The 25896-nt window shown below is 41.2% G+C and overlaps 2 protein-coding genes across 3 annotated transcripts; one reads left to right on the top strand and one right to left on the bottom strand.

The window, feature by feature from the left end:
- Positions 1-798: 798 nt before the first annotated feature.
- LOC118406348 lies at positions 799-9211 on the top strand. The gene is made up of 8 exons (XM_035806308.1): positions 799-847; positions 2370-2526; positions 4646-4798; positions 5280-5348; positions 6062-6091; positions 6254-6359; positions 7116-7996; positions 8405-9211. Exons 2-8 carry the CDS (start codon positions 2390-2392, stop codon positions 8514-8516), a joined length of 1488 nt encoding a protein of 495 aa, XP_035662201.1. The 5' UTR covers positions 799-847; positions 2370-2389; the 3' UTR covers positions 8517-9211.
- Positions 9212-10395: 1184 nt separating this feature from the next.
- LOC118406349 (guanine nucleotide exchange factor for Rab-3A-like) lies at positions 10396-25545 on the bottom strand. Of its 2 annotated transcripts, none has more exons than XM_035806310.1 (10): positions 25445-25545; positions 22516-23274; positions 21952-22047; positions 21505-21582; positions 20753-20992; positions 20101-20229; positions 19692-19771; positions 18890-18989; positions 18517-18583; positions 10396-12358 (listed from the first exon to the last, which is right to left on the bottom strand). In XM_035806310.1, the coding sequence occupies exons 2-10, from the start codon at positions 22852-22854 to the stop codon at positions 12276-12278; spliced, it is 1212 nt and encodes a 403-aa protein (XP_035662203.1). In that variant the 5' UTR covers positions 22855-23274; positions 25445-25545; the 3' UTR covers positions 10396-12275. The 2 variants fall into 2 exon arrangements, with proteins under 2 accessions (XP_035662203.1, XP_035662204.1); XM_035806311.1 differs by lacking the exon at positions 25445-25545 and adding an exon at positions 25153-25287.
- Positions 25546-25896: the final 351 nt, after the last annotated feature.

The following is a 25896-nucleotide window of genomic DNA, read 5'->3' as shown; positions in this document are numbered from 1 at the left end:
TTGGCAGGGTAAGAACGACAGTCTATGACGCACACAATGGGCGTTGACTGCGTAATAATTACTAGTACCCACCCCCGAACACCTTCTAAACGTGGCTCAGTCCACATCTCCAAGCAGAGGTTCGGCTCCGACTTGACTATATATGGATGACATCCTCTGGAAACCTCAAAACTGATGCGAGCGTGTAAATAAATTTTAAAAAAAGTTTGTCAAAAAAAAAGCGAACATTTTTCTATTATCATGGTATTAGACTGCAGTCTATGGTGTTACCGCGAACTTAAATCCACCGCGAAAAGTCCCTTTTCCTGCTATCCACGTACTTTCATGTAAAGCATACACCCATGAAAACTTTAAGAATCACTGTTGTAAAAGTATGGAATGGAAAGGCAGTTTCTGTATTTTCAGAACATGTAACATACGAGTTACTTTATGTTTTTTTTAAATCACATCCCTCAGTTTCTATGTCTATCTGCCTTTTCTAATTCATCAAATAAACTAATTATTCAAATACTGTAAATGCAGAAATGTTCGCGGTGATTAATGTTCGCGGTTTTCGCGCTGACCACTTTACCGCGAACTTAAAACCACCGCGAACATTTTTCTATTATCATGGTATTAGACTGCAGTCTATGGTGTTACCGCGAACTTAAATCCACCGCGAAAAGTCCCTTTTCCCGCTACCGCGAAATTAAATCCCCGCGAACTTAAATACATTTACAGTACGTTCCCATATACATTATGTATACTATATGACATACGAGGGTGTGGTGCGAAAAAGTTATCATGCTGTTTACCTTGTAAACAGTTTGTGACAGATCCGCCAGGTGACGCTTTTCCACATTCTTTCGCCACGTCCTACGGACAAAGCGCATTGAAATGGACAGCAGATAACTTTCATAACACTTCCGAACGATCTAAAGAGAGCTGCATACTGTGAAGTGGTAACGGTTACGTTGGAGTGTTATTTTAAAGGGTACCTAAGTACTACAATAATTCGAAAGCGTCTTTACTTAGTTAAGATACCGTCCTTTCATGCGTAAAGAAACAAAGTCCTCAAAAAGTCCTCTCTTACAAACGACGCTGTTCTTAAAGAAACAGAAAGTCTCGCAAAGTATCCATTAAGAATAAACAGTGTATAATAAGCACACAAAGTATTCTATTCCTGAGCTGCCGCGAAAAAAAAGCACTGCCTTATTTGCAAATGGGGCATGTAACGAAACACTAGTGTCAGTACATTGCAGACCAGATATTCTATTCATATTCAGTCCCCGATACAAGGTCACTTGAAAAATGAGACTCTCAAATGTATCCCAGAAAAAAAAAACTTAGTGACTTTCAGTTCAAGGAGTTCGTTTAAGCTAATTCTTGCCCTATCTGTATATGCCCACATACACATATCATTTACTTACTCCTTTTTACCAAATAAAAATAAATGTTTATATTTCATCGATGTTTGATCTATGCTTTCACAAAGAAAAGTAGGCTGGATTAGTTTCTTTCAGCAGAGGCTTCTCTGTATTTAGGACGGTAATCCAAGAGTCGGATGAGAAAAGGCTGCTGTCGTAATCTAATCTTGTGTAGTCATGGCTGGATGGGCCTGAATCCAAGACTTCAGGTCCCGCACACTGCCCCCTACCAAGCACCTACCCCAGACACACACTGTACAGGTGGTAGTGGTAAGCTGTGCAGAATAAATGGTCGATACAGCTAGTAGTAAGCTACAACGTTGTATTTGAAGATGAGGACTTTAACTCTACCAGCTATCTCAAAAGGTACTGTACACTTTTATTTTTTTTTCATAAAACAGTTTGCATGATGTTATATCGTTGTATTGAGTTACTAGTAAACTACCTGAGATCCAAGTGTAAGGTATAAATGCATCGGGTGAACATTGATAAACGTTTAAACCAATACGTACAATTGCAGAAGTGTTATGAAATTTAGTTATGATATTTTACCATGCAACGTCTTATAGAAATGTACATCATTTTCGGTAGCGAGTGAGATAATGTCAAATATCACGCATTGCACTTGTCCAAAATAGTGGATAAGTCATATTGCCGCATTTCATTTTTGTTCTGTGGATAAACTATAAGGGAAAGGTGAGTTCATTTAAGGATAACCTTCTCATTATGACGTCATATAGGAACATTGTAAATATTTTATTACGTTTTTTATTGTTTATTAAAGTGTGTTGGCACTTGTAATATAATGTCCCTAGCGGACACATTCTGATACGTAAGAAGTGCAACTTGAACTGCTAGTACTATAGAAGTGCAACTTGAACTGCTAGTACTACAGAGGTGCAACTTGAACTACTAGTACTATAGAGGTGCAATTTGAACTACTATTTAGTTGATAGTGATGTACCAGTGTCTAACGCTGAGCCATGCCGACAGCTACGGTTCCAAGACTCATCGTCCCGCCGAGCTCAGAGGATGTGGTGGTCACCAAAATCTCCCCCACCGTCCTCTCCACTGACTTACTGAGCCCGCAACAGTTCCGAGTCACTCTACCAACTATCGGGTAGGTACTACGACTGTCTTACGACTTGGTCACATTCATCGTATCGTGTCGTGCGATCGATTTTGATGTAAGCTTTTCTACCAGATTATGACAGAATCAACCGCAGACAAGGATCTAAAAAAATCATTTTCTGTAATATTAAGATAGCTAGACTTCGTGCGACATTTGGAGGACCATCCAAATGCCCGACGATTTGACGAATGTGGCCGGGCTATTGGCTGTATCGCTTGTATTGTTTTCAGGACGCCAGTGATAGCATGTAACAGTTACAAAACATGTTATACAGATGTAACACAAAGCATTCTAGAACTTGCTTGGACCAACGCCCTTGTCGATTGGGTCCGTGGATTTGAGGGGGAAAAAGTAGCTTTTAAGAACGTACTGTTCTAGAACCTAGTTTTATCGTGTGAAATAACTGTTTGGCAATTTCAAAGCTCAGCATTTGCTCAGCATTTTAAGCGTGTTTTTGTGACATTGTAGTTCTCAGTGGCTTTGTACTGTCTGTGATAAACGCGTATCAGTGTTCATCCATTTCCCCAAAAAATCGACCACACCACAACAAACAACAGCAAGTAGACAGACGCATAGAAACCATATATCACAATATTCACCATCAAAATGTACAGAGAACACAAGCTACATAACGTTACATATACATATACATATACATATACATATACATATACATATACATGGCTGTTTCTGACAGATACAAACACCTTGGTACTAGATAAAATGTTGTACTAGGGTTGGGTAAGCGTTTTTTTCTGGTCGGACCGGTCCTGAAAAAAATCAGTAGACCGGATGTTGGACCGATGAGAAATGAAACATATTATCATGGCACTATAGCGGCAGGTTTTCACATGTTTTGGGGCTTTTTGGTCCAAGAAAATAAAATAAAATGAGCGAAGTAGAGGAGAGTTGGTAGTAAGTTTCTACAGTCAAACTTCGTCTAAATTAACGGAGGCAGATAGTGTTGTTTACACGATACTTTACAGAATTTTTTTTTACAAAATGCACGAAATGGACCATTGTTTTGAGTATCAACCATTTACAAGTTTTCACAATTAGGTTCATGTTCGGACCTGGACATTCTCCTCTGAACCTGGACCGTACCTGTACCTGAATTTTCTGTACCGGTACCCACCCCTAGTACTTACCCTTATAGACGTATTCCAGCCACGTAAACTGGAAGGATTCTCACTATTGAATGAATATATTTCTACACGTATACAGTGCACAGCTGTATGTACCACATATTGGGTTATACTGTCAAAGTAACAAAGGAACACATTTGTCTTTAAATGTATCAATGGAGTTGGACGCCACTTTTGTACACAACCACCTGTTACACAACCACAATTTCAGACAAACCTCATTGCTCCGCACTACCCACAGCTGGCCACCGCACTTTCGCATACAGATGCACAACTTACTACAACACACTTCCAGTTGACGTTAGGCACGTATCGACTATGCGGCAGTTTAAAAGTTTGTTAAGACACATGCGACACGTAGAACCTTGACCCCTGACCTCCACTCCATCTTTGACGTTTTTAGTTTGACCTTTAATTTTAACGTTTACGACAGGGAGGTTTCATCTGATGAAGGCTCCTTGGTAAAATGGACACTGATTTTGTTTTAACGAATCGGTTTTCATGTGTTCTACTGTAAGTACTGCACTGTTGTCTGAATATAACACGTTGTTTGTATTGTTTACATGTATGGTGGGCCCACTTTGAAACCAATTTTCAAAAGCTGTAGGGGCTACCCACCCGTTTTAAGATGAATAAATAGATAGATAAATGACCTTGGAATTGACCTTGCTATTCTATGACATTAGTAGCCATTTTCCGATTGATATTTTTGCATTCTATGGCATATCGTTCTTTGCTCATTTTGCAGTTGCTTTGTACGATGTACGATATGGTTGACAACTTTTTATTTTTGGAAACGACCGAAAATTGATGCGCGCACGGATGTTATCCATATAATCATATCAAGATGGCCAAAGTCACAATATTTATATCTTTATTCTGTGACCGATATTTGTAGTCATTAAGTAGTAGAGTAGACTCATTCCTCAGCTAACCGACATCTATCGCACCGATGTTTGTAGACAATGCCAGCGGGCGCCGGTGGCCCAGTCCTGGGGGACCCACGCCGTGAGGTACGGTGGAGTAGGCGGGCTGCCGTTCCTCGGAGAGAGTCGGATGAAGGACTTCCCAGTGGGACGGTCGCACCGGCACTTCAGGAGCGGATTTTCTGAGTAGTAAGTGTCCACTCTCATACACAGAACCTAGCCACTGTCCATACAATATACATGTATGAAATTGTTGCAATAGGAGCAAAAGAAAGCGATATTGTGGGCGGGTCCTGGGCGTGACGGCGCTTTAAAGAGATGACGCACGCTTTCGACTTGCATCTTCCATCTTCAAGATGGAGGGGGTGATCACTAATTCTCATACTTTCGGTATGCTCTGCTAAAGTAGTGGAAGATTAGCAATTATATATCCAAATAAGTCCCTAATTTGCATGATTAATGTGAAAGTGTCATAATTTTTCTAAGTACATGTAGTAAATGATTGGAGTATCAACATTGCGACGTGTGTAAGTTAAAGTTAGTTAAAGGTGTACATAACCAAGCATAAATTATGGAGATGTGACACTCATTTGCATAATCAGAATATGTCATGGAGATATGAGGTCTCCGAACTCTTGTTGATCATGGTTTTTAATCGTTCTTCCAACAGTAAGACTACAGTACAACCGCACAGGCGCACTGAACTCACTCTGAGTGAAAGCCGCATCAACGACCAGCTGTAAGTATAACAAACATTTTAGTCTCTTCCATAACGTCTTTTGTATATTTTTCTTGGGGTGTGTGTGAATATAATGCAAAGAAGTCTCAAGTGTATTTCAAATGATACTCGCATTTTTCTATTATAATGCTCTACTCCATTTTTGCACACGGCCTACGTCACATTTCCAAACTGGGGCCCGGCCGGGCAGCTTTCGGGAACGCAAAGTATGATATAAAAGACATTAAACTACACAAGACGTATTAAGAATAGTCCTGGGCATTCTTGGTGCATATTTTTACGTGTACATTTACATTTACATTTACATTTTTTTGTTTCCACAAACAGCCCGACCAGGCCCCGGTTTGGAAATGTGACGTTAGCCGAAATTGCTTCTCCAATAGCGTCTTCTGTGTCTTTAATTAAATGTATACGTAAACTGATAACAGTCATATCAATGTCGATAATGCACCAGTACCTTTCTTTCAAGTAGGGTAAGAGCAGGAAACTATATCTAGTGTTCGGTAACTTCAGTTTCAATGTGAGATACTCCGTATAGTCTTACAATGTAATGTTGCACTACACGTGTGCGTACCGTGACCGTATCGGTTGCGTATTTGAAAAGCTTGGAGTTTCACATGACCCTATTTATAACATGTAAAACCTGACGCTCCAGCTAGATTTAACAAAGGAGGGACTACATTCTATATAAATGTCGGTCTTCTATGTTGCAGGCTACCGCCACCTCCACACAAACTGATATGGTAAGTTATCTACGCTATTTTGGTCTTATCACGGTTCATCATATCATACATTCTCTTACGTTGCATAATTTTCAGATAACAACCTTTGCTACTTGAAACTAATGTCTTATAATTGAAACTAATGTCTTAAAATGATAACAATAATGTATAATATATTCTCAGGGATAAGAAAGCTGAGGCGCCGTGGCCGCAGAACGACGCCTACTGGTCCCACTCACCCGTGTTCGAGGTCTTTCCTGACGGACCTACAAGGTTTCCTACCGCAAAGGTAAAACTACTGTAAATGCAGAAATGTTCGCGCGGTTTTCGCGGTGGCCACTTCACCGCGAACTTAAAACCACCGCGAACATTTCACCATGATAGTTTTGACTAAGGTCTATGGCACTATCGTGAACTTAAAACACCGCGAACACTCCATTTTCCCGCTACCGCGAAAGTAAATCCCCGCGAACTTAAATGCATTTACAGTACTGCACAATACTTTATAAGCTGCACTGTGTAATGCAGTCAAGTTTGAAGGCTCCAAAGATATAAATAAACTGGGCATGTATCAATCATGGCCCAGCTAGGCAAGAACTGTTTACATGTTATGGGCGTTTACCTGGGACCTAACGCGTGCGCAGTTCAAACAGTGAATCCGCTTATGTGGGCAATACATGTGGATTCCTTCCGAAACTGTAGTGAATTAAGAATATCAAACGTAAGGCTTGGACAAGACAAAACGTCTTCACCTATATGGAAGTGTTGTGACGAAGAGACGATGCTCTTCGTTCAAGTGAAAAATTGCACAATTTTGAAAACAAATGGATTTCAGTGAATTGGATGTCCACTGATGAAATTAACCATCGGCCAATGAGGTTATCTGAGAAAGTCGGTTGACCTATGCCTATGGCCATTTAATGATAGATTGATGTTTTATCGGTTTAGATATGTAGCCTTAAAACGGTTGTTTTTCTGCCTTGCAATACAAGAAAGGCCAGAGGTTGTTCTATGGTGAAAAATTGAAAGTTTCTTATTTTTTTAGGACCTTGGACCAGTGACCAGAAAGGCACTGCAAGACCTGCGAAAGAAAGACGGCACGTCCACATACCAAGAAGCCCACTGCGACAACATCAAGGAGAGAACCTCGCCATCTAAGACACAACACAAGAACCAGGGACCGATACAGAAGCTGGCTAGCAAGCGGCTGAAGGCCATCAAGAGCGCGCGTCGTCGCCGGCAGAAGTCCGCCAAAGTCAAGGGCGTCACGTTCAAGGATGGTGGAGCGGTAAAGAATGAAGCTACGCCGACACTGGGAGGAGTCGGACCTTCCTGGCCTCCCAGTACGGACCAAGTCATCGACAAGTTCTTACTGAAGGAGCGGTCGGCGCTTGACGTCCCTCCCGAAGCCTTTAACAAGCGGAACCTGCAGCCGATCGATCTAAAACCGATCAAACCGAACGGCAAGAGCGGTCGTGTTGGAAAGCTTCCAACGAGAGTTCCGGATAAATCGGAGGGTGGAGAAGTGCAAACAGCTATTCCAATGCCCGCGACCGCCCATACCCTCCCCACGCTGGCCTTGGTGGTGAAGAACCTTCCCGAGGCGATCGCGGCGGGAGGACAGCCGCTTGGTGCAACAGCCATTCCAGCTCCTCCAAGCTCTCCCAAGGCTCCTCCGAGTGAAGAAACGAAGAGAAGCGTGCCTTTTGGAAATACCATCGACGAAGAAAATGTCAAGAAAGAAGGTGACGTTACCGAGAATGCTGAAGAAGAAGAAGACGACGAAGACGAGACCAAGGAAAACCCGAATGAGAGGAAGAAGGGGGAAAAAGCGCAGCTAAGGGCACGCTCCCTACCGGAGGGGTTCTTTGGCAAGAAGCGGGTCCTGAAACTCGGCAACTGGAACAAGTCTGACATGCATCAAAGGTAAGGCAACAAGGTAGTATAACGTTGTGTTCAACACATAATGCAAATTTTATAATATCCAACTTTCTGCCATTTATTGTCCCACTAGAAGTGTGGTCATCTCCAAGCGCTTGGAATCCTGGAATCTGTCATACTGGAGTTCTTCTTCCGTAAGCATCTATAGTATGCAGTATATGTGACGCCAAAAAGCATTCATTCAGCAGTTATTGAGTGTCACTGACGATAGATGACCGTTTCCAAAATCATATCTAGTTGCTTGACTTGAGTATCTGTCTTTTGGCGTATCTTATCCTGGATGTCCATCATTCATCGAAGTACATGTAACGTAATACATTGTCTTCTACATGGACAATCAGGGCTAGCTGTTTTCTCCATGATGGATGTAATAATTTTCTTCCACTGTTCCAGGTTCATTGCGTCCTGTCCCGAGACAGTTCCAGACCTGCGCGATGGGTTGACCTACCCCGCCCGTAAGCGCCATTTCTTCTACGGCAGTCACTCCTGTGTCTTCAGGGGCTAGCTGGACCCACAAGACATGAATGCAGGGGCTAGCTCACAGTGTTTGCTCTTTCGGATGAATGTTGTTTTTCCTGCTATATCTACAAATATCACTAGATATGCAAATGATACCGCGTAATACGACCTCATTGGTGAAAAGCTTGCACTGAATATGCAAACGATATCTTACATAATGCGAGCCCATTGGCTAAAGGCAACAGCTGATTATGCAAATTACTCATTATAAGGCGAGCTCATTGGTGAAAACGTTTCTTGTCTTTCTTCCGAATATGCAAATGATATCGATGATATAAGTTAGAATCAATGAATAACAAATTGTACATAAGATTTTGGATTCCACACCTAATCTCTACATTGATTATTCATGTAATATTAAAGTTAACAGTTTGTTAATAAAGATTTGACACGGTTAAGCATTTGTATATCTACACATATTTTATTGGCACATGGGCTGAGTATAAATTGGTTGTATTATGTGATTAACAATGATTCACAGGTAGATGTTCTTGCATACATGTATATGTACAAAGAATATCAACGTAACAGCTTCATGAATTAAAATGTATAGTCAAGATGATTTTTAAAAAATGCTGCCTTTTTGACATGTATGATACACATCTAATAAGCCTTTTTGAATAAAGAAATCCTGAAGCTGTACATACAAGTTAGTTTTAACATAACATGATTTTTTACTTATACAACTTTGTCTCTTTGCATTATATTTCTTATGATGTATAACCAAGTATATGTTGCATATGTTTATCTGACCATAGGACGTCAATAGATAAGATCAAACACTGCCATGCATGTAACGCTAGTTCACCTTTACTTGTGGGGTAACCTATATCCGTTGTTTTTGAAAACAGCATTTAACGTCGTTGGACAATGGTTTCAAATTGCATCATTTGAAAACGTATTGAAAATATTGTAATTTGAAATTAACATCCGCCAACTTCACATCCCTAAATGCCCTGCTCTTAACAACAATGGATACAGGACACCCTGTGGATAAACTTCATAAAGGTGAACTAGTGTTACATGTACAACTGTGATCATCAATGGTGAAATTTACAGCGAAAGACCAAAACATTTTCATGATGTTTTGTAACTAAGAATACTATATTCCAACCATGTATTGAGCAAATGTCGGCTACCCTTTACAGCCAAAATCATTATATCAAGTTGTCCTCCACACTAGTACATACTGTACTATCTTCTTTCGTGTACCTGTATGTAATTGCAAAACCTAGGGTAGCGAATATGGCCGATATTGAAATGCAGATAGATCTACTGCTGTGTCACATCTACCTCATTCCATGATGACTAGGCAACTTGCTATCCTAGAAGCAACCTGGTAATGAGGTAGCACCGTCTTTTGCAATTGTTCAAGATGAGTGGGATAGCAATTAAACCGGTTTGACAAAATGCTGAGTGACAATTAAAACATTCTTCTTAATTACAAATTCATAATTTTCAAAGAAATATTACAGTGTCATTGAGCAGATAACACTCTTTATAACAAAGAGTGGATACTTAAAAAAGATCTTCATTTAACTGCTGAATCTCAGATCACATTATCATACAGTTGGGTAACACATTTTACACAGGCCCATGCAGTACCTAAACAGATCAACAGGAGGCATTATTGTACAGTCAATCATTACAACAGTAGGATGGCTCTCTTACCACAAGTAGGCAACTTCTCAGGCTTGATTTTCGTTCTTAAAAAGCTACATGTATGACTCCTTGTCATTTCTAAGCCAATCAGAGGAGTCAAATTTCACATGCACAGCCAATCAAACACATTGTGCATAATTACATTACTATATACCCTGATACATCACTGAATACAGCAAATTCAGTCTGTCATGCACTCAGTATATTCATTAGACTGGTCTTTATATGATTCATAATTGATATGCTTTACACATACACAAATCATCATCTCCTGAAATCTCGGCTTGCTGTATACATAATAAATATGGTACAGTAGTAAGAAAATTGTTCATAATTACTCATGAAACATAAAACATGCTACAATATTGAAGCTATGATTCTTACATTTCCATTTGCTTTCAAACAGTCACTCAACTGTTACTATAAAACAGATATGGTAATGATTCGATCAGTCTTTGTTTACATACATGTGGCGTTTTTCACATGATGTAACCAAGTCGTATATACAGGTACAAACCACTTTATTTGCTGATTATATATAAGGTCACAATGTTATTTACATTGGAGGGCATATCATTAATGCTATACATATAAGGGTAGGTGTTTTCAATATATAATATTGATTATAAATTTATAATTACAGTTAATTGCAGACATATCCAATATGGCGTCTAAAGTGATGGTAAAGTATTAGTGTACAAAAATTATTTACCGATACTACAAAAATGAGGAAAACTAAACAAACAGAAACCATGCAAAGGTTGAGAAATGTATTCCTGGCAACCATTGGCACAAAAATACATTTCACATTTCAATCTGTTGATATTATCCAATCACAGGTAGCCTAATACAGATGACAGTGGAGTAAAGTCATGGTTTTCAAAATGGCTGCCATTAACTTGAGACACTACTACTATGGTTCTCTACGTTTTCTGCAATATCTTCCTCATTCTCATGAAATTAATTAAAAAAGGTACATGTAACGGGTAGCAAATACATTTACAAAATCACTTGTGACAGCTTCCTTGTTTTTTACTTAGAAGCTAAACTTGGGAGATTTTTTGTCACATTTTCTGTCACATGCAAACAACATGTAGCAAGTCAGTGTTTTTTTGTTTTTTTTTGTTGACAAATGTTACATTGGGTAGAAATACTAAGAAAATAGACCAAAAGTACTACTATATTTGTATCACTACTTCACAATCTGGACTACAAATTATACGTTTGTACCAAATTTTTGTTTCTATTTACAATAAAGATATTTACATTAAAGGAATAGGAAAATTCATTGGGTTCCTTGGTGGTTTGAATCAATGGCAATCCAAAATTATACAAGCCAATAAATTAAAAAAGCATATCAATTGTAACAATATTTGTGGACCGACAGACTGCCCCTTTGGCTACTACTAGCTATAGGGGACAGAGTGACTGAAAAATATGAAAGAACACCACCACTTCACAGAAATCAAAACCATGGCTTTTTTTGCATGTACAACTTTAAGTTTTTTGATTGCTAGATATTTTACATATTCAGTCACGCACTGACTCTTTTAGGGTACTGTAAACTCATTAATTTTCAGTCCATTTTGTGGTAGAAATGGAAAATTACTTTTTTGCTGCATTCTAAGTCCAGAGTTGAAACAATCTGTATAACTCCTGTAAAACATAGAAATATATATTCCAGAAAAAAATATTCCAGAAATACATATTCCTGTGTCATGAACTTGCAGTGGCGAGGTTAGCGTGAAACATAAAACCACCACAAACATTTCACGATTTACAGTATTTTTACACCTTTCCGACAAGAAACAATGTCTATATCTATAGAAAGACCATTGCTTTACCAATCATATTGAGAAGTACCATATCTTCAGTGAGTTCTTCAAATGAGCATTTTCTGTCAGACTCACACAAAATGACTGGTTCATTTTCTGTTGTCTCTAACACTACACATCAAGGATTTGACTCACACACCACAGGAATGCTGTCAGTATTTCAGAACGGCATGCTACCTGGCCTGCTACAGGAACTTCCATGTTTACAGTCACGTATTCTGAGTTGAGAATGACGAACACAGCAGACATCAGCCCATCGTCTGTAGACAGCCCAGCTTGGCCAGTGCCATCTTCTTACGCAACCGGACAATCTCTAAATACATGGGCAACTCTGGAGACAAAAAAAACAGAATTATATGTAAGGCAAAAAAATCCAAATTTCCCCTCATTTACATACCAAAACATAATAATTTCTTTTTTCTGTATAGCATAGCAGGTACGCAAGCTGTCTTAGGCATAATACACCTGGTCCAGTTTTGTAATGTAAGTACAAGACCAGACTGTAAGGTATGATCCATTCACACTGGGAAGGACCCTTACTCTTTTAAATATGTGTGGTGTGTTTTTCTAAACAAAACTAGGCACTCAATTTGACTTGGGTGGAGGAAAAATTGTATGCCTTACCAAGGACAAAACATTGGGACCTGCTAGGGATTCCAACCCAGGACCTTTAGACTCAACTACATTTGTTGGCAGCCAGGAAAGACTGGATGGCGACTGGGGAAGACCAGTTGGCGACTGGGAAAGACCAGAGACAGCGTGGAGAGACATGCACCGGGGACAAAGGGTCCGTGGCCCAACTTGTCGGACTGCAACAAGCGGTCACCCAGCATATTACAACAAGTCGACAAAGGAAGAAACAGCCCGTTGGTTCGGCGAGAGCCGGGATGGAAGATGAACCTGTTGGGACAGATAGAACGGAAACGACCAGGGTCCGAAGCGGCCTCCAAACGGCAATCGACAAGAGAAAAGTGGTGATGAGGACTTGCAGCTGCGGATGGAAGAAAGACACCACCTATAGGGGCCTCCGAATTCATCAGGGGAGAACGAACTGCCAGGGTAAGAGGCAACACACCCGCACAGTGTCAACTGGTCAGACGGAAGAGGACATGGGGCAGGTGTCTACCCACAGAACCCAAGACCTCACCAGTGAAGCACCAAGCCAGGGCAGTAGTAGTACCCCCCTGGTGTCAGTAGATGAAGTCAGAGACCGGACAGTGCCAGAAGTGCCAGAACCTAGAGTAGAGCCAGTCTCGCAGCAGGAAGTAGTAGCAGGGACAACTCCCCGTCCACAAGAACCAGCCCCAGAGAGGAGAGAGAAGATTAAGTGGCCAAGGGCGAATAACAAGGAAGAATGGGAGAAGTTAGATGACGATTTACATCTGATCCTCGAGCAGGGGCTGAAAGGAGACGTAGAGAGGAAACTAAACCAGTTCGGCAACTTAGTATACAGCTACTGCAGCGAAAGGTTCGGCACTTACAAGAAGGAGGGAAAAGAGGCCCGGGAAAAACAGACGAGTCGCAGAGAGAGAGAGATTACAACTTTGGTCCGCAGACGTCGCCAGTTGAGGAAGAGATGGCGTAAAGCAAAGCAAGAAGAGAAGGAAGGTCTAGAGCAGTTATGGGAAGAGATTAAAGTGAAGTTGAAAAGCCTTAGGAGAGCCGAGAGACTCAGAAGGAAGCGTAAAAGGAAAGCCAAAGAGAGGAACCAGTTCTTCAAAAACCCATACAAGTTCGCCAGAAACTTGCTTGAGGAAAAGAAAGGAGGCTCTCTCCAGATTTCTAGGGAAGATTTGGAGTTGCATCTCAAAGAAACGTACAGTGACCCCCAGAGAGATGAAGAGTTGGGGTCTCCAGGGTACGTACCCAGACCAACTGAACCCGAAATTCCCTTTGATGTATCCCTCCCCAGGTGGAGCGAGTTGGAGACGGCTATCAAGAAAGCGAGGGCTGGTTCAGCACCAGGGCCAAACGGTGTGTCCTATCAGATATACAAGAAGTGCCCAAAGATCGGGAGACTGCTTTGGAAGCTATTTAGAGTTGCGTGGAAGAAACAGTGTATCCCTAGTGCCTGGAGAAGAGCAGGAGGAGTACTAATCCCAAAGGAGAAAGTTTCCACAGACATCAAACAGTTCCGAAATATATCACTTTTGAATGTAGAGGGAAAGCTGTTCTTCTCCATCTTAGCAAAGCGGATGATATCCTACCTGCTCGCCAACAACTACATTGACACTGAAGTCCAGAAGGCAGGGGTGCCAGGCTTTCCTGGATGCATCGAACACGCAAGCACAATATGGCAACAAATACAGATGGCAAGACGCCAAAAGGAGGACCTGCACGTAGTGTGGTTAGATCTCACCAATGCATATGGGGCAGTACCGCACAGCGTGATCCACTATGCACTGAACTTCTTCTGGGTACCAGAGACCATTAGAACCATGATTCAGAACTACTTCCAGGACTTCAGAGTTAGTGTAACCACACCACAGTTCACTACAGGATGGCAACAGTTGGAAAAGGGAATAGCCATGGGCTGCACCATCTCACCTCTCCTTTTTGTTCTGGGTTTTGAAATATTCCTCATAGGTGCAAGACAAGTGGCAGGTGGAATAAAACTGCCATCAGGACAAAGACTTCCGCCACTCAGGGCTTTTATGGACGATGTAACCAGCATTCTCAGGACTGCCCCGTGTACCAGACGAGTACTGCAGAGGTTAGAAGAGTTAACAGATTGGGCGCGGATGAGATTCAAGCCCAGTAAATCCAGAAGTCTGTCATTAAGGAAAGGGAAAATCAGCAACAGAGTTTTCTCAATAAACAACCAAGACATTCCCACAATCCAACAGGAACCTGTAAAAAGCCTGGGACGGCTCTACACATGTGACATAGCTGACACCAAGCGAGGACAAGAGCTGGTGAAACAAGCAGTGGAAGGCCTAAGGGCGATAGACAAGTGTGAGCTACCGGGCAAACTGAAAGTGTGGTGTCTTCAGAGTGTCCTGTTACCAAGACTCAAATGGCCTACTCTCATGTCCCTAATAAACATACCCTCCGGAATAAACATACCCCCCGGACAAATCGTCAATATCTAATAAACGTACCCTCCGGAATAAACATACCCCCCGGAAAATAACCAAATTGACATGTATTTAACCACCTTGATTTAACTGTGACCATGCTACCTCCATGACTTCTGTCCAAAGAAAAGGAGATGATAATCAGGTAGGTCTTTTTATTCATTTATGCCTAAGAACCACATCAGATAGTTCTATAAATGATGAGCTGAAGAACTATAGATATCTTGTTCGAATCATGATGTTTTCTCAATTTTTTAAAAGGTAAAAAAAAATTTTAAAAGGTAAAAATTCGCAGTGAAACCTGCCTTATGGGTCACCTGAGTATAGGGGCCACGTAACTGGCCATGCGGTCCGTTTTCGTCGGTCCCTTGGATTTTTCCCGTTGACCTAAGCATTAAGAAATAGTCTATAGCGGTCACCTGTCGAATGCGGTCGCGGCCAGACGATTTTCAGTCCGGCCGCTATGCCAACACTGCCGTCACGGGCGCGTGGCCGGCCGCGTTACGCTGCGCTAAATAGTAAATTATCCACGAATGGATCACTTTTTTTTCTGTACTACATCAGCAAAATGTCGGTTCAACTCGGACTCTTTATGAAGGAGACATTGAATAAAGGAAACATTGTACAAAATTATGTGATTTTATGCGAAGTGATGTTGAATTCACGTGGCGTTTTTTTCTCATCTCAGACTCTTTGCACTTCGATCGATTCTACCCTTCTCTACATCGTCATTTCTGTGCAGACTGGAAGGCTATATGGGCAGATTTTACAAATAGACCGTCCGTTCATGTATCTGATGTTTTAGGTTCTTGAAATGCATGTAAGCTGTCCCAATTTTCGTATTCCGCGGGCCAAAAATGGAAATCTCCGTCTTTGCGTTTTCCTCCAACATGGCGTCGCAGCAGCTGATAAACAAGGTCACTAGGGGTCAGTGGACGACTCCACTTTTACCAAAGTAAAATATCGCAACAAGATTTCTGATGTGTTGCATAAACTACAGTGATTACGGATAAAAACGATTAAAATCTAATAAATAAAAGTTACTTATGTGAAAACTAGACTAAGGTTGATTTTTGTCAAAGAAATAAGCCTACTTAGAGAACGTTTTATTTCGACGTGACCACCTCGGCATAATGGCACATGCATCTACAAAGGAAAGTTGTGGCGGTTGACGCTTAGAAATGATTATGAACTTGCTGTTTTTACCGACGAATTCCTGTCGTTTTGGAGAATTTGCGGCGTCAAAACTCATATCACAAGGGAAACGATGTTATAGTTGTTATTTTTACGTCCAGCATTTATTATGTCAACGAATGTGAATGAATCACTCTTCCGCCTCGCTGCCGAAAGCGCACGATGTAAACAGAGACTATAAACTACTACTAAGTTAAAACTAAAAGTTATTTATGTAAAAATTGTATTTCAAAACGTCAGTGTGGTGTTTTATTTTCCCCCAAGAACAACATTTACTTTGTAGCGTCCTAGCAAGATCGACCGAAATCACCGAAAGAGTACCGCGTACGCGTACACGCTCATTGAAATCCGCGCCGTTTCGCCCGAAAAATAGGGAATTTTGAGCAAAAATACCGCGGAAATATGGGCAGAAACCCCAAAAACTTCAAATCTTTGAGGGTCTTGGCTTAGCAAATCCCCAATTTTCAGAAAAAAAAATAAACGTACCGTCCAAAATAAGAACGTACCGGGTGGATTGTGAGGCTGAAAAAAATAAACGTCCCGGTACGTTTATTAGGGACATGAGAGTATGAAGATGTATGACATACCCCTCTCAACAGCTGACCAAGTCGAGGGAAAAGCAAACTCGTTTGTAAGGAAGTGGCTGGGTGTTCCACGATGTCTGTCTAGGACTGCATTAGCCGGGAGAAACAAACTGACCCTCCCACTTACCTCCATTACAGAGGAATACAAGCTGGAGAAAGTGCGAACGGCTTTAGAGCTGAAGTGGTCACAGGACAACGCAGTTAGAGCAGCTTACAGAGGGCAGAAAACAGGGAGAAAGTGGAACCCAGATGAAGTGATTGACCAAGCTGTCAGCAGGCTCAAGCATAGAGACATAGTAGGAGCTGTACAGCAGGGGAGGTGTGGTCTTGGATGGGGTTCTTGTTCTTGTTCTTGTACTGTGCAACACCCCTAGTTTGTTGGGGCAAACCACACAGATTGTGAGTGAAAAAGGGGTGAAAGAACCCTGAGATGGGACAAGGCCACCCAGCGAGAAAAGAAACAACTGGTAGTGGATGAGGTGAAGAAAATGATGGAAGAAGAGAGAAAAGTAAAGGTTGTTGGTCAACACCAGCAGGGAGCCTGGATTAACTGGGAGAGCACAGTGGACAGAAAGCTAACGTGGAAAAACATGTGGGAGAAACCAGACCTCAGACTAAGTTTCCTGATAAGGGCAGCCTATGACATCCTCCCATGTCCAAGAAACCTAAGCAGATGGTATTCAAAGGAGGAATCTTGTGAGTTGTGCGGGGCGAAAAAGGCCAACCTTAAGCATATCCTTTCTGCCTGCACTACCTCTTTAAAACAGGGAAGATACACCTGGCGTCACAACCAAGCTCCGAGAATCCTAGCTGCAACCTTAGAGGAGGGAAGGAAGAAGGCAAGCAGCAATGGAGTTCAGAACCAGTCCTTCATCCCTTTCGTCAAGGAAGGGCAGAAAGCAGCTCCAGCCAGCAGAAGGAGAAGTGAAGGTCTGATGAGTAAAGGAGGGTGGGAGATGTCAGTCGACCTGGACAACCGCTTAGTCTTCCCAAGAACCATCTGCGAAACAACTCTGCGCCCGGACATAGTGCTTTGGTCACCAGCACAGAGAACAGTGATCATAGTTGAGTTAACCGTCCCTTGGGAAGAAAACGTCCAGCTGGCATTTGAGAGGAAGAAGCTCAAATACCAGGACCTTGTACAGCAGTGTGTAGAGAACAGTTGGAGGGCATTGTTATACCCAGTAGAAGTAGGATGCAGGGGGTTCGTAGGAACATCCATCACACGCCTCTGTAGAGAACTCTCCATTAGTCACAAGCAGTTAGTGAAAGCGTTATCTGAAGAAGTGGAGCGATGCAGCTTTTGGCTGTGGGTGAAGAGGAAAGATCCGAAGTGGGGAATCAAGGAGAAGTAGTCAGAAGAGTTGTAGAGAGGCAGAGCGAAGACGTTCGCCCTGCTGTCCCCCCACCTAGAGGCTGTCTCAGGATAGGGGACGAAACGGCTAAGGACAGGTGGACCTGACTGATGATTTCTACAACTCAAGGCGCTGGAAAGCGCGTCAAGTAGCAGGCCTACTAGGCAGGTGAGTTTCATACTCATGCTGTATACGTCCAAAAGTATACACTAACCCCACAATGTCAAAAGTATTAGGATACTTTATCTGTTAGAACATACAATATCAAACTGTACATACCTACTGACTTGACCAATCCAAGCTGGATATATCTGATATACGTCATGAAGTCACATACGGCAGCTATCTGTTGGAAACAATAAAAAATGTTTACACAATCATCAAATGGTAATCTTCATGCTTTCACATCTTGAGGTACTGTTTGAGGGGACTTGACTTTGCAGGAGAGGCATTTGAGGCATTCTAAGTGTTTTACGTTCATAGTTGCAGTAAGAACTCCATGGAGAGCCCCAAGATTAAATCACCACAAACATTTAATTATTTACAGTATGAATACAGTAACAATGGTCCTACAATGTGCCAACATTACAGTACATAGTTGACATAGAGTCATTAGAAAGGACTTTATGATTTTATGTGACAGACATCTTACCCTATTCCTGGTGGCTTGTGAGATGTTGTATGTCTTGTCGTCGTTCTCTAGTTTGAGTCTATACTTGCACACTTTGGTCACCTGACTTAGAGCACATAACCTGTGGTACACAAAGGGTCACAAGTCATATTTATTTCTCTGATAAGTTTCTAAACTTACTTAATGCGAGTTCCCCTTTATCCACAGGGTAACCTACTTCAATCTGTTCTTTTATGGAACAAGGTATTTAGGGATAACAACTGATGGTGATTTCAAACTACAATATTTCCAGAATCAAACTGCTATATTTTCATTTCACATTTTGTAATTTGAGACTAAAGTCCGTTGACTTGATTTCCCTAAATACCTTGTTTCTCCAAACAACGGAAATAGATCTATGGGTTAATTAACCTGCGGATAAAGGTGAACTGGCGTTACAATCACAGCACTTAGATTTCAGGACTTGAAAGCAGCCAACTTGAAAAAACAAACAAACAAACAGTGATAAACTTTAAGATAAATACATGTGAAGCCATTGTACCCATTAGATTTCAGGACAATAGAAAAAAAAATTGTGGTATCTTTGAAGTAACAGCTATAACAAGTAATAAGTAGAGGTTGCTGCAATAACTGAGACCTTAAAAGTACACTGAATATTTTAAGATTCATAGTACCAGTGCCACTGTCAGCTGCACACAATGAAAAATACATCACGAATATTTTTATCGTAGTTTCTTGTTAACACTTAATAAGTCGTTTACATGTATCCATGGCTGATTTGAGCTTCTCATTAAAAACCAAAGGTTTAAAGAAACAAACTGACCTTGGAAATGATGATACTCCGTTTATCGGCTCTATACACAATGTGTTCTTCTCTACTGCCTCTTGAACTGCAGCAGCCAACTGGAAAAAACAAACAAACAAAATTATCTTAAAAGATAAACACACGTGAAACCATTGCAGTCCATCTTTACAAATTTTCGCACACAATTTTCAGTTTATGACGTGCATCTAAACTTTCTTACCTCGATATTTTGAATGAATTGTACAGATTCTATATTGTGTATTGTGTATTGTCTAAGTCAAAGGCTATTATGTAGTGCAAGTGCCCTTCCAGCTACCCACAATATATTAGACTACACATGTGTCAAACAGTGAATGAGATTATTCTACTGTTCTGTTATTATTCACATGAAGATTTTAGATTACTCGAAGGTTTCTGGTATCCTCACCTCTGCATTTTTAAACTCCAGACATGGCAGGATGTCTTCACTGTATATCCTGGCGAGAAATGGCACGTCCCTCGTTAGACTTGGACTCTTCCGCCACGTCACGAACTCCTGATGTAGGGTAGGGTCAAGCTGGAGAACAGCAAAGTCAACAACAATAAAAAACCTGTAGACTTAGGGCCTGGTAATGTTCAATCATTGATTTTCATGGGTACTATTGTATTGGCAAGTCTGCCTGACTGTGAGATAAAAACTAACATGTACATGTACTTGAGACTTTTATTTCAAATTCTGAGTGACAGACCAGGCTTTTAGCCAGGCATGCGCCAATGGTACATTTGTACTAGCCGCCCTTACACTGGGGAGCAGATCCTCTGACAAGCACGAAATTCTGATTGACCAGGGATGCCACTAGGTCATTTGTGGTCTCAGTCTTCAACTGTGACCTCTCTGGCAGTAATTTTGCCCCTCAGCAGGACTTACAATGCACCATTTTAACTTAAAATTATCTTAAAACTCTGCATCATGGAAAGTGGATGCCCCCGGACCCCCTACAACAGTAGAGCCTATATTACTTATGCGACTCACCAAGAAATTTGGACCCCTATAATAAAATCCTAGCTAAAGCCTGTGACAGCCGATAGGTGTACTGTACCTCAACCTCCTCCTGTTCTCTACCCTCCGGTGGCACCACTGCGGCTGCGGCTGCCTGTTTCTGTTTGGCAGTCTGCGGCTCGAAGCTGGTGGAGCGTTTGTGAGTCTGGAAGTGCGCGGCCGTGATGCCGGACTTGGCGGGGGCCTGGAGCTGCGGGTGGTGCTGGTGGTTGGGCATGCTGGGAGTGGACGTGATGACCAGAGTCTTCAGGGCCTCCACCTCAGCCTGAAGCATGTCAATCTGAGAGGACATAATATGTTACATAAAATTATAACTACCTTAAAAACTTAAAAACCTAAATTTGACACAAACACATTTCGTAAAATCATTGCAATGTTGAAAATTTGTGGCCTTATCGGTAAATACAGTCAAACCTGTATTAGGGGCCACCTCTACAGAGGGGCCACCTATCCATAGTGGCCACTTTTTGTCAGTCCCTTGGGTATTTTATCTACAAGCTGCCACCTCTATACAGAGGCCACCTGTCTATAGTGGCCAAATTTGTCCGGTCCCTTGAGTGGCCGCTATAGACAGGTTTGACTGTATGCCTTTGGAAATGAAATGAGACAATCTCAGACAGACTAGTACGCACAGGCCAGAACCATCATAACACAATCTGGATGTGATTAATTGCCAGGATCGTTTGGGGAATGTGTCACCATGACCTTCACTTCAGTACACAAATGTAGACCAAACCATGCTGGGACAGTTATTTAATGTGGATGAGTAGCATTGGCACATGTTTTTCTTACCTTACTGTTGGCTTCCTTCAGTCTTTTTTCTGCAGATGCCCGTGCCACATTGGCTTCCCTAACCATGTTATGGGCCTCCTGTTTAACAATGATGAGCATGATTAACATACATGTATATCTTACCAATTTAACAATGAAATTTGTTTTTCTTAGAAATATTGCAGAGTGAAATTCATTGCCATCCAATACAGTAGGGCATCCTCACTTCAAACAATGCTAGCTGGCAAATGTGCAAAGGTTCCATGTGACAGGTTGTTCAGTGTGAGACACAATGTACAATACATGTAACCAGCTGTTGCCGCTCTGTGTGCCTGTGAAGCTGTTGTGTTGTGCCAAAGCCAAGGACAGTTATACTGGCTTTACAGATACAGATGTGAAAATGCGATGACCTTTATGAAAGCTACATTATATCTAGTTTTCCTCCAACACAGGACAAAATGTTCCTACCTCAAACAAGCTGGCTGTCAACTCTTCCAGCTCCTGGCCGATTTGGTCCCGGACACGAGACAACTTCTCACACTCTTCATCTTTCAGCAATAGTTCCTTCATAACAAAACAGCACACAGATCATTAACGATTCATTTGTTTTTTACTAACAATTCAATTAGGTAAATGGAACACACAACAGAATTCTTCCTGATAATGTGGTATTAGCGCTAGTTCACCTTTATCTGCGGGGTAACCTATATCCGTTGCTATTAAAACCAGAGTATTTAGGGCTATCATGTTGACTGACGGTGTTTTCAACTTTTGCAATATTTTGCAAATATTGAAACTAATGTTCTTGGTTTTGGGAAAATAGGTTACCTCACGGATAAAGGAGAACTACTGTTATAACCCTAAGACTATGTCTACATTTCACTAGTAAGAGTAGCTTTGTGTGATCTGCTTTAATTTCTAACTTTCCTTTTTTCTGGTTGATCATAGTAAACTAAGATAAGCAAGACATTGTAAAAAACAATACGTGTCAGTTGCATGTCTGCAACAATAGACAAAAATGATGATGTGTACCTGTTGTGCTCGACTTAGTTCCTCCTGTAATCTCTCGTACGCCTTTCCCTTCACCTCTGCCACAGACGGACTGCGTATCCGTGGAGATTCCGTCGCTAGACCCTGTCCTTCCGGTCGCACTGGCGAGCCTTCCTCAGAGAACGCGTGATCTCCGTTTTCCACTGATTCCTCTTTGTGCTCTGGGCTTTCAACAGTGCCATTCTCAGACTGTTTTTCAGTTTCCTCGCAGTTTTCAACGTGAAAGCGTACTGTCGGTTTCACGAGAACATTGTCGCTCCCACTTCGGTGCATCCCAGATGCTGCTTCACCATTTTTGGAACTATCATCATCAGTACTCATGGCTTTGACCTTCGTTTGACCTCTACCTCTACTTCAGAGTCTAGCAGTTGTCTGTTTTCCGAAATCTCGCCCAGTTTAACGCTCAAAACTTCAAGTATAAGTCACGTAAACTTCTCTATAAACTAAACATGGATTGTCATGTCCCTGGAATACTATAGACATGACTTTATGGCATGAATCCACCTCCAAACATTTTCCATGGTCTCCCACCAACGTTTGTATAACTCTGAATGGATAACCTTCTATCCATCCTGTCAGCAACACTTGTAAAACATCAGGTCCTGGCAGACAGTGCTGGACAGCTGGTATTGTATTCCTAGATCCCAATTAACCTTCAGTCCGTATTTCAAGGTCAACAATGCACGGAGGTCTACGATGCCTGCCTCGCTATGATGGCTCCTCGGTCAATGGTTTCTGTACCTGTGAAAGTACAAAATACTAAGTAATCATTTTATAAAAAGATACATTGAAAGCATATTCTGCCTTTACCAAAGGCACATTTTCTAGTGGTGGTAACCTAGTCTAACAGTAGCACACTGTATAATTCCAATGCTTCTAAATCACAAATCAACGTTTTAACATATGCACAATCACCTCCAGCGAGACTACTCATGTGCATGCATATGTATGAGTTGATTTTCTGAAGTATCGAATTCTACGAAAGGCGTCCTCAAGATGCATGTATATTATGCCAAAATGTACTAGTACACCTGGAAACTTCAACAGCTTATTTTACACACCATACATTGTTAGGGAAATGATTTCAAATTACTCAACAGAGAGTATAGCATTTAACCTAAATTTAAACATAATAACACACAATTCAATGCAAAATTGTAGCAATGTGGAAAATTTGTGTCATGAGGGAAAAGCGGCCTTATGTTGGAAAACAAAAATGAAAATGCCGAGATCCTCTTGACATATTACTACTAGTAAGTACACTCAGGCCAGAACCGTCATAACACAATCTGGATGTGATTAATTGCCAGGATCATTTGGGGAATGTGTCACTATGACCTTCAGTACACAAATGTAGGCCAAACCATGCTGGGACAGTTATTTGAGTCACGGATGGGTAGCATTTGGCATATGGACATGTATGGGCTGGTTTATGGTCTGTTTGTTTAATCTACACATGTGAGGTGTGATGCAATCTTAGTAATACTAATATGCTAAAGTTTAAGCCCCTGAGACATAAACAAAACTGTAACATGGTGTTCAGACAAGGACTTACTTTCAAAAGTTAGGGGCTTGAGCCTTCATCTTTGATCTCACACGTGTAGTTCAAACTGCGAACTGGCTTACTTTTTGTCAATACACAGAAAAATCTTGACCCTTCCTTTCATCAACCTCAGCTGTCTCCCCACCTATAACTAGTATAAGGGTTATTTTTTGTCAATGTGGTCAGCTGATATGTTCATGGATTATGCCACACTACCTTCAGGAAGGAGATATGGGCCTGTAATGTTAATGCTGCAGTACCTGAAAATACTGCAAGGGAGGTAAAAATCATGTCTATTTGGTTTACATCCATGTACTCAAAATAGGACCCAAATTCATACAAATTCATCGAAAGGATCTTGAGTTATAGGAGTAAACACACATACACAACCATTTTAGACAATACCCCTATAATGGAGGTGATATTGCTCAAGAGATGCTACACTAATGTAAAACACATGTTGGCAGGGTGGTAGGGCCTATAGGGCCAAGAAAAATGAGTAGGAAACAAGAATTGCTCCCAACATCTGCTTGAAGTATACGATGTCAGAAGATATGGCATTGACACATCATAAATAGATAGCCAACCCTAAACTTGAGAATGTGTATTAATATAGTGACCAAATAAAAACAACAAACATAAACACTTCTGTATTGTTTACACTGTTTCTCCTGTTGACAAATATCATCATAGTGCAACTGGCTCTCAGACTCTATAATATGAAGATCGTCACACCTCTCTGAGAAAAATTTCTGCCTCGCTAAGAAGGTAGCGGCCCAACGCCATTGCTAAGATACGAGCTCAAAGTGTATCGGAACTGCGGACTGTCTCTAAGTCTAACACTAATACAGAAATGTCTAGAACAAGTTTAAGTTCGTCTACAGCGTACTGAGGGATACTGCATACATCTTAAAGTACTTGTTCAATTTTATGGACATCCTTGAACTACTAGTACGTTTTTCTACAAATAAACTCACTTCCGCCCCGCCCACCGTGGACACTAAGCTTAAGAAACTGCGTATAACGTTCCCCGTTTGACACATCAAAATACACTCACAAAATCGCTCTAACGTTACCTGGATTGTCAGAAACACCATCAACTTATGCCTCTGTATGTGTTCAAAGCAGGTGCAGTTGATACAGCCGGAGAAATCTCGACAGAAATGTTAGTTAGGAAGAAAAAGAAGGAGAACTCCAAAATACCGGAAATAACCTCCTCCTCCTTTTGCAAGTTCAAAGGTCACAGCCACAAAACGGAAAATCGGCGACGACTTTATAGCAAAGCCGTTAAAGATAAATGGATTAAGGTTAGTATTACTAGATCATGGTAGGGTTGTGAAGTGGTAGATCTAAGGATCGGAGCCTTACGGAAAGTTTGTCGGCTTGCATCATCAAGTTTGCAGCTTCAAGTTGATCAAAGGTCTTTCCTTCACGCTTCGTGGCTTTTTCTGGCCAGCTGTGGCCACCGCGTAAAAACGTACCTAAAATATCATAACAAAACAGCATTAAAACAAGTACAGAATGTTTAAAATGATATCTGCCGGAATAAAATTTAATAATGCGATATTTTTGTATGCTATAAAATGTTAAAAGCAATCCTAACTGGTTGGATGGCGAAGGCTTATTTTCAAATTGAACGCGTTTGGTTTTTATCAAAGGGGAGTAAAGGTTTGCGTCATGTGATTAGGTGATTGGGGATAAACCATTGATAGTCAATTAGGCTCTGAGAAGAAATAGTAACTCTTTAATACTTATATTTCATCATATTTTCGAAAATGAAATATCTAGTAAGGCGGTGTAGACTTATTTCAAGCGAAAAA

This window comes from Branchiostoma floridae, chromosome 19 (genome assembly GCF_000003815.2).
Source record: "Branchiostoma floridae strain S238N-H82 chromosome 19, Bfl_VNyyK, whole genome shotgun sequence".
NCBI classification, from domain to species: domain Eukaryota; kingdom Metazoa; phylum Chordata; class Leptocardii; order Amphioxiformes; family Branchiostomatidae; genus Branchiostoma; species Branchiostoma floridae.
Note: the sequence above shows the minus strand (reverse complement) of the source record. Positions and strands in the feature narration are given on the sequence as shown.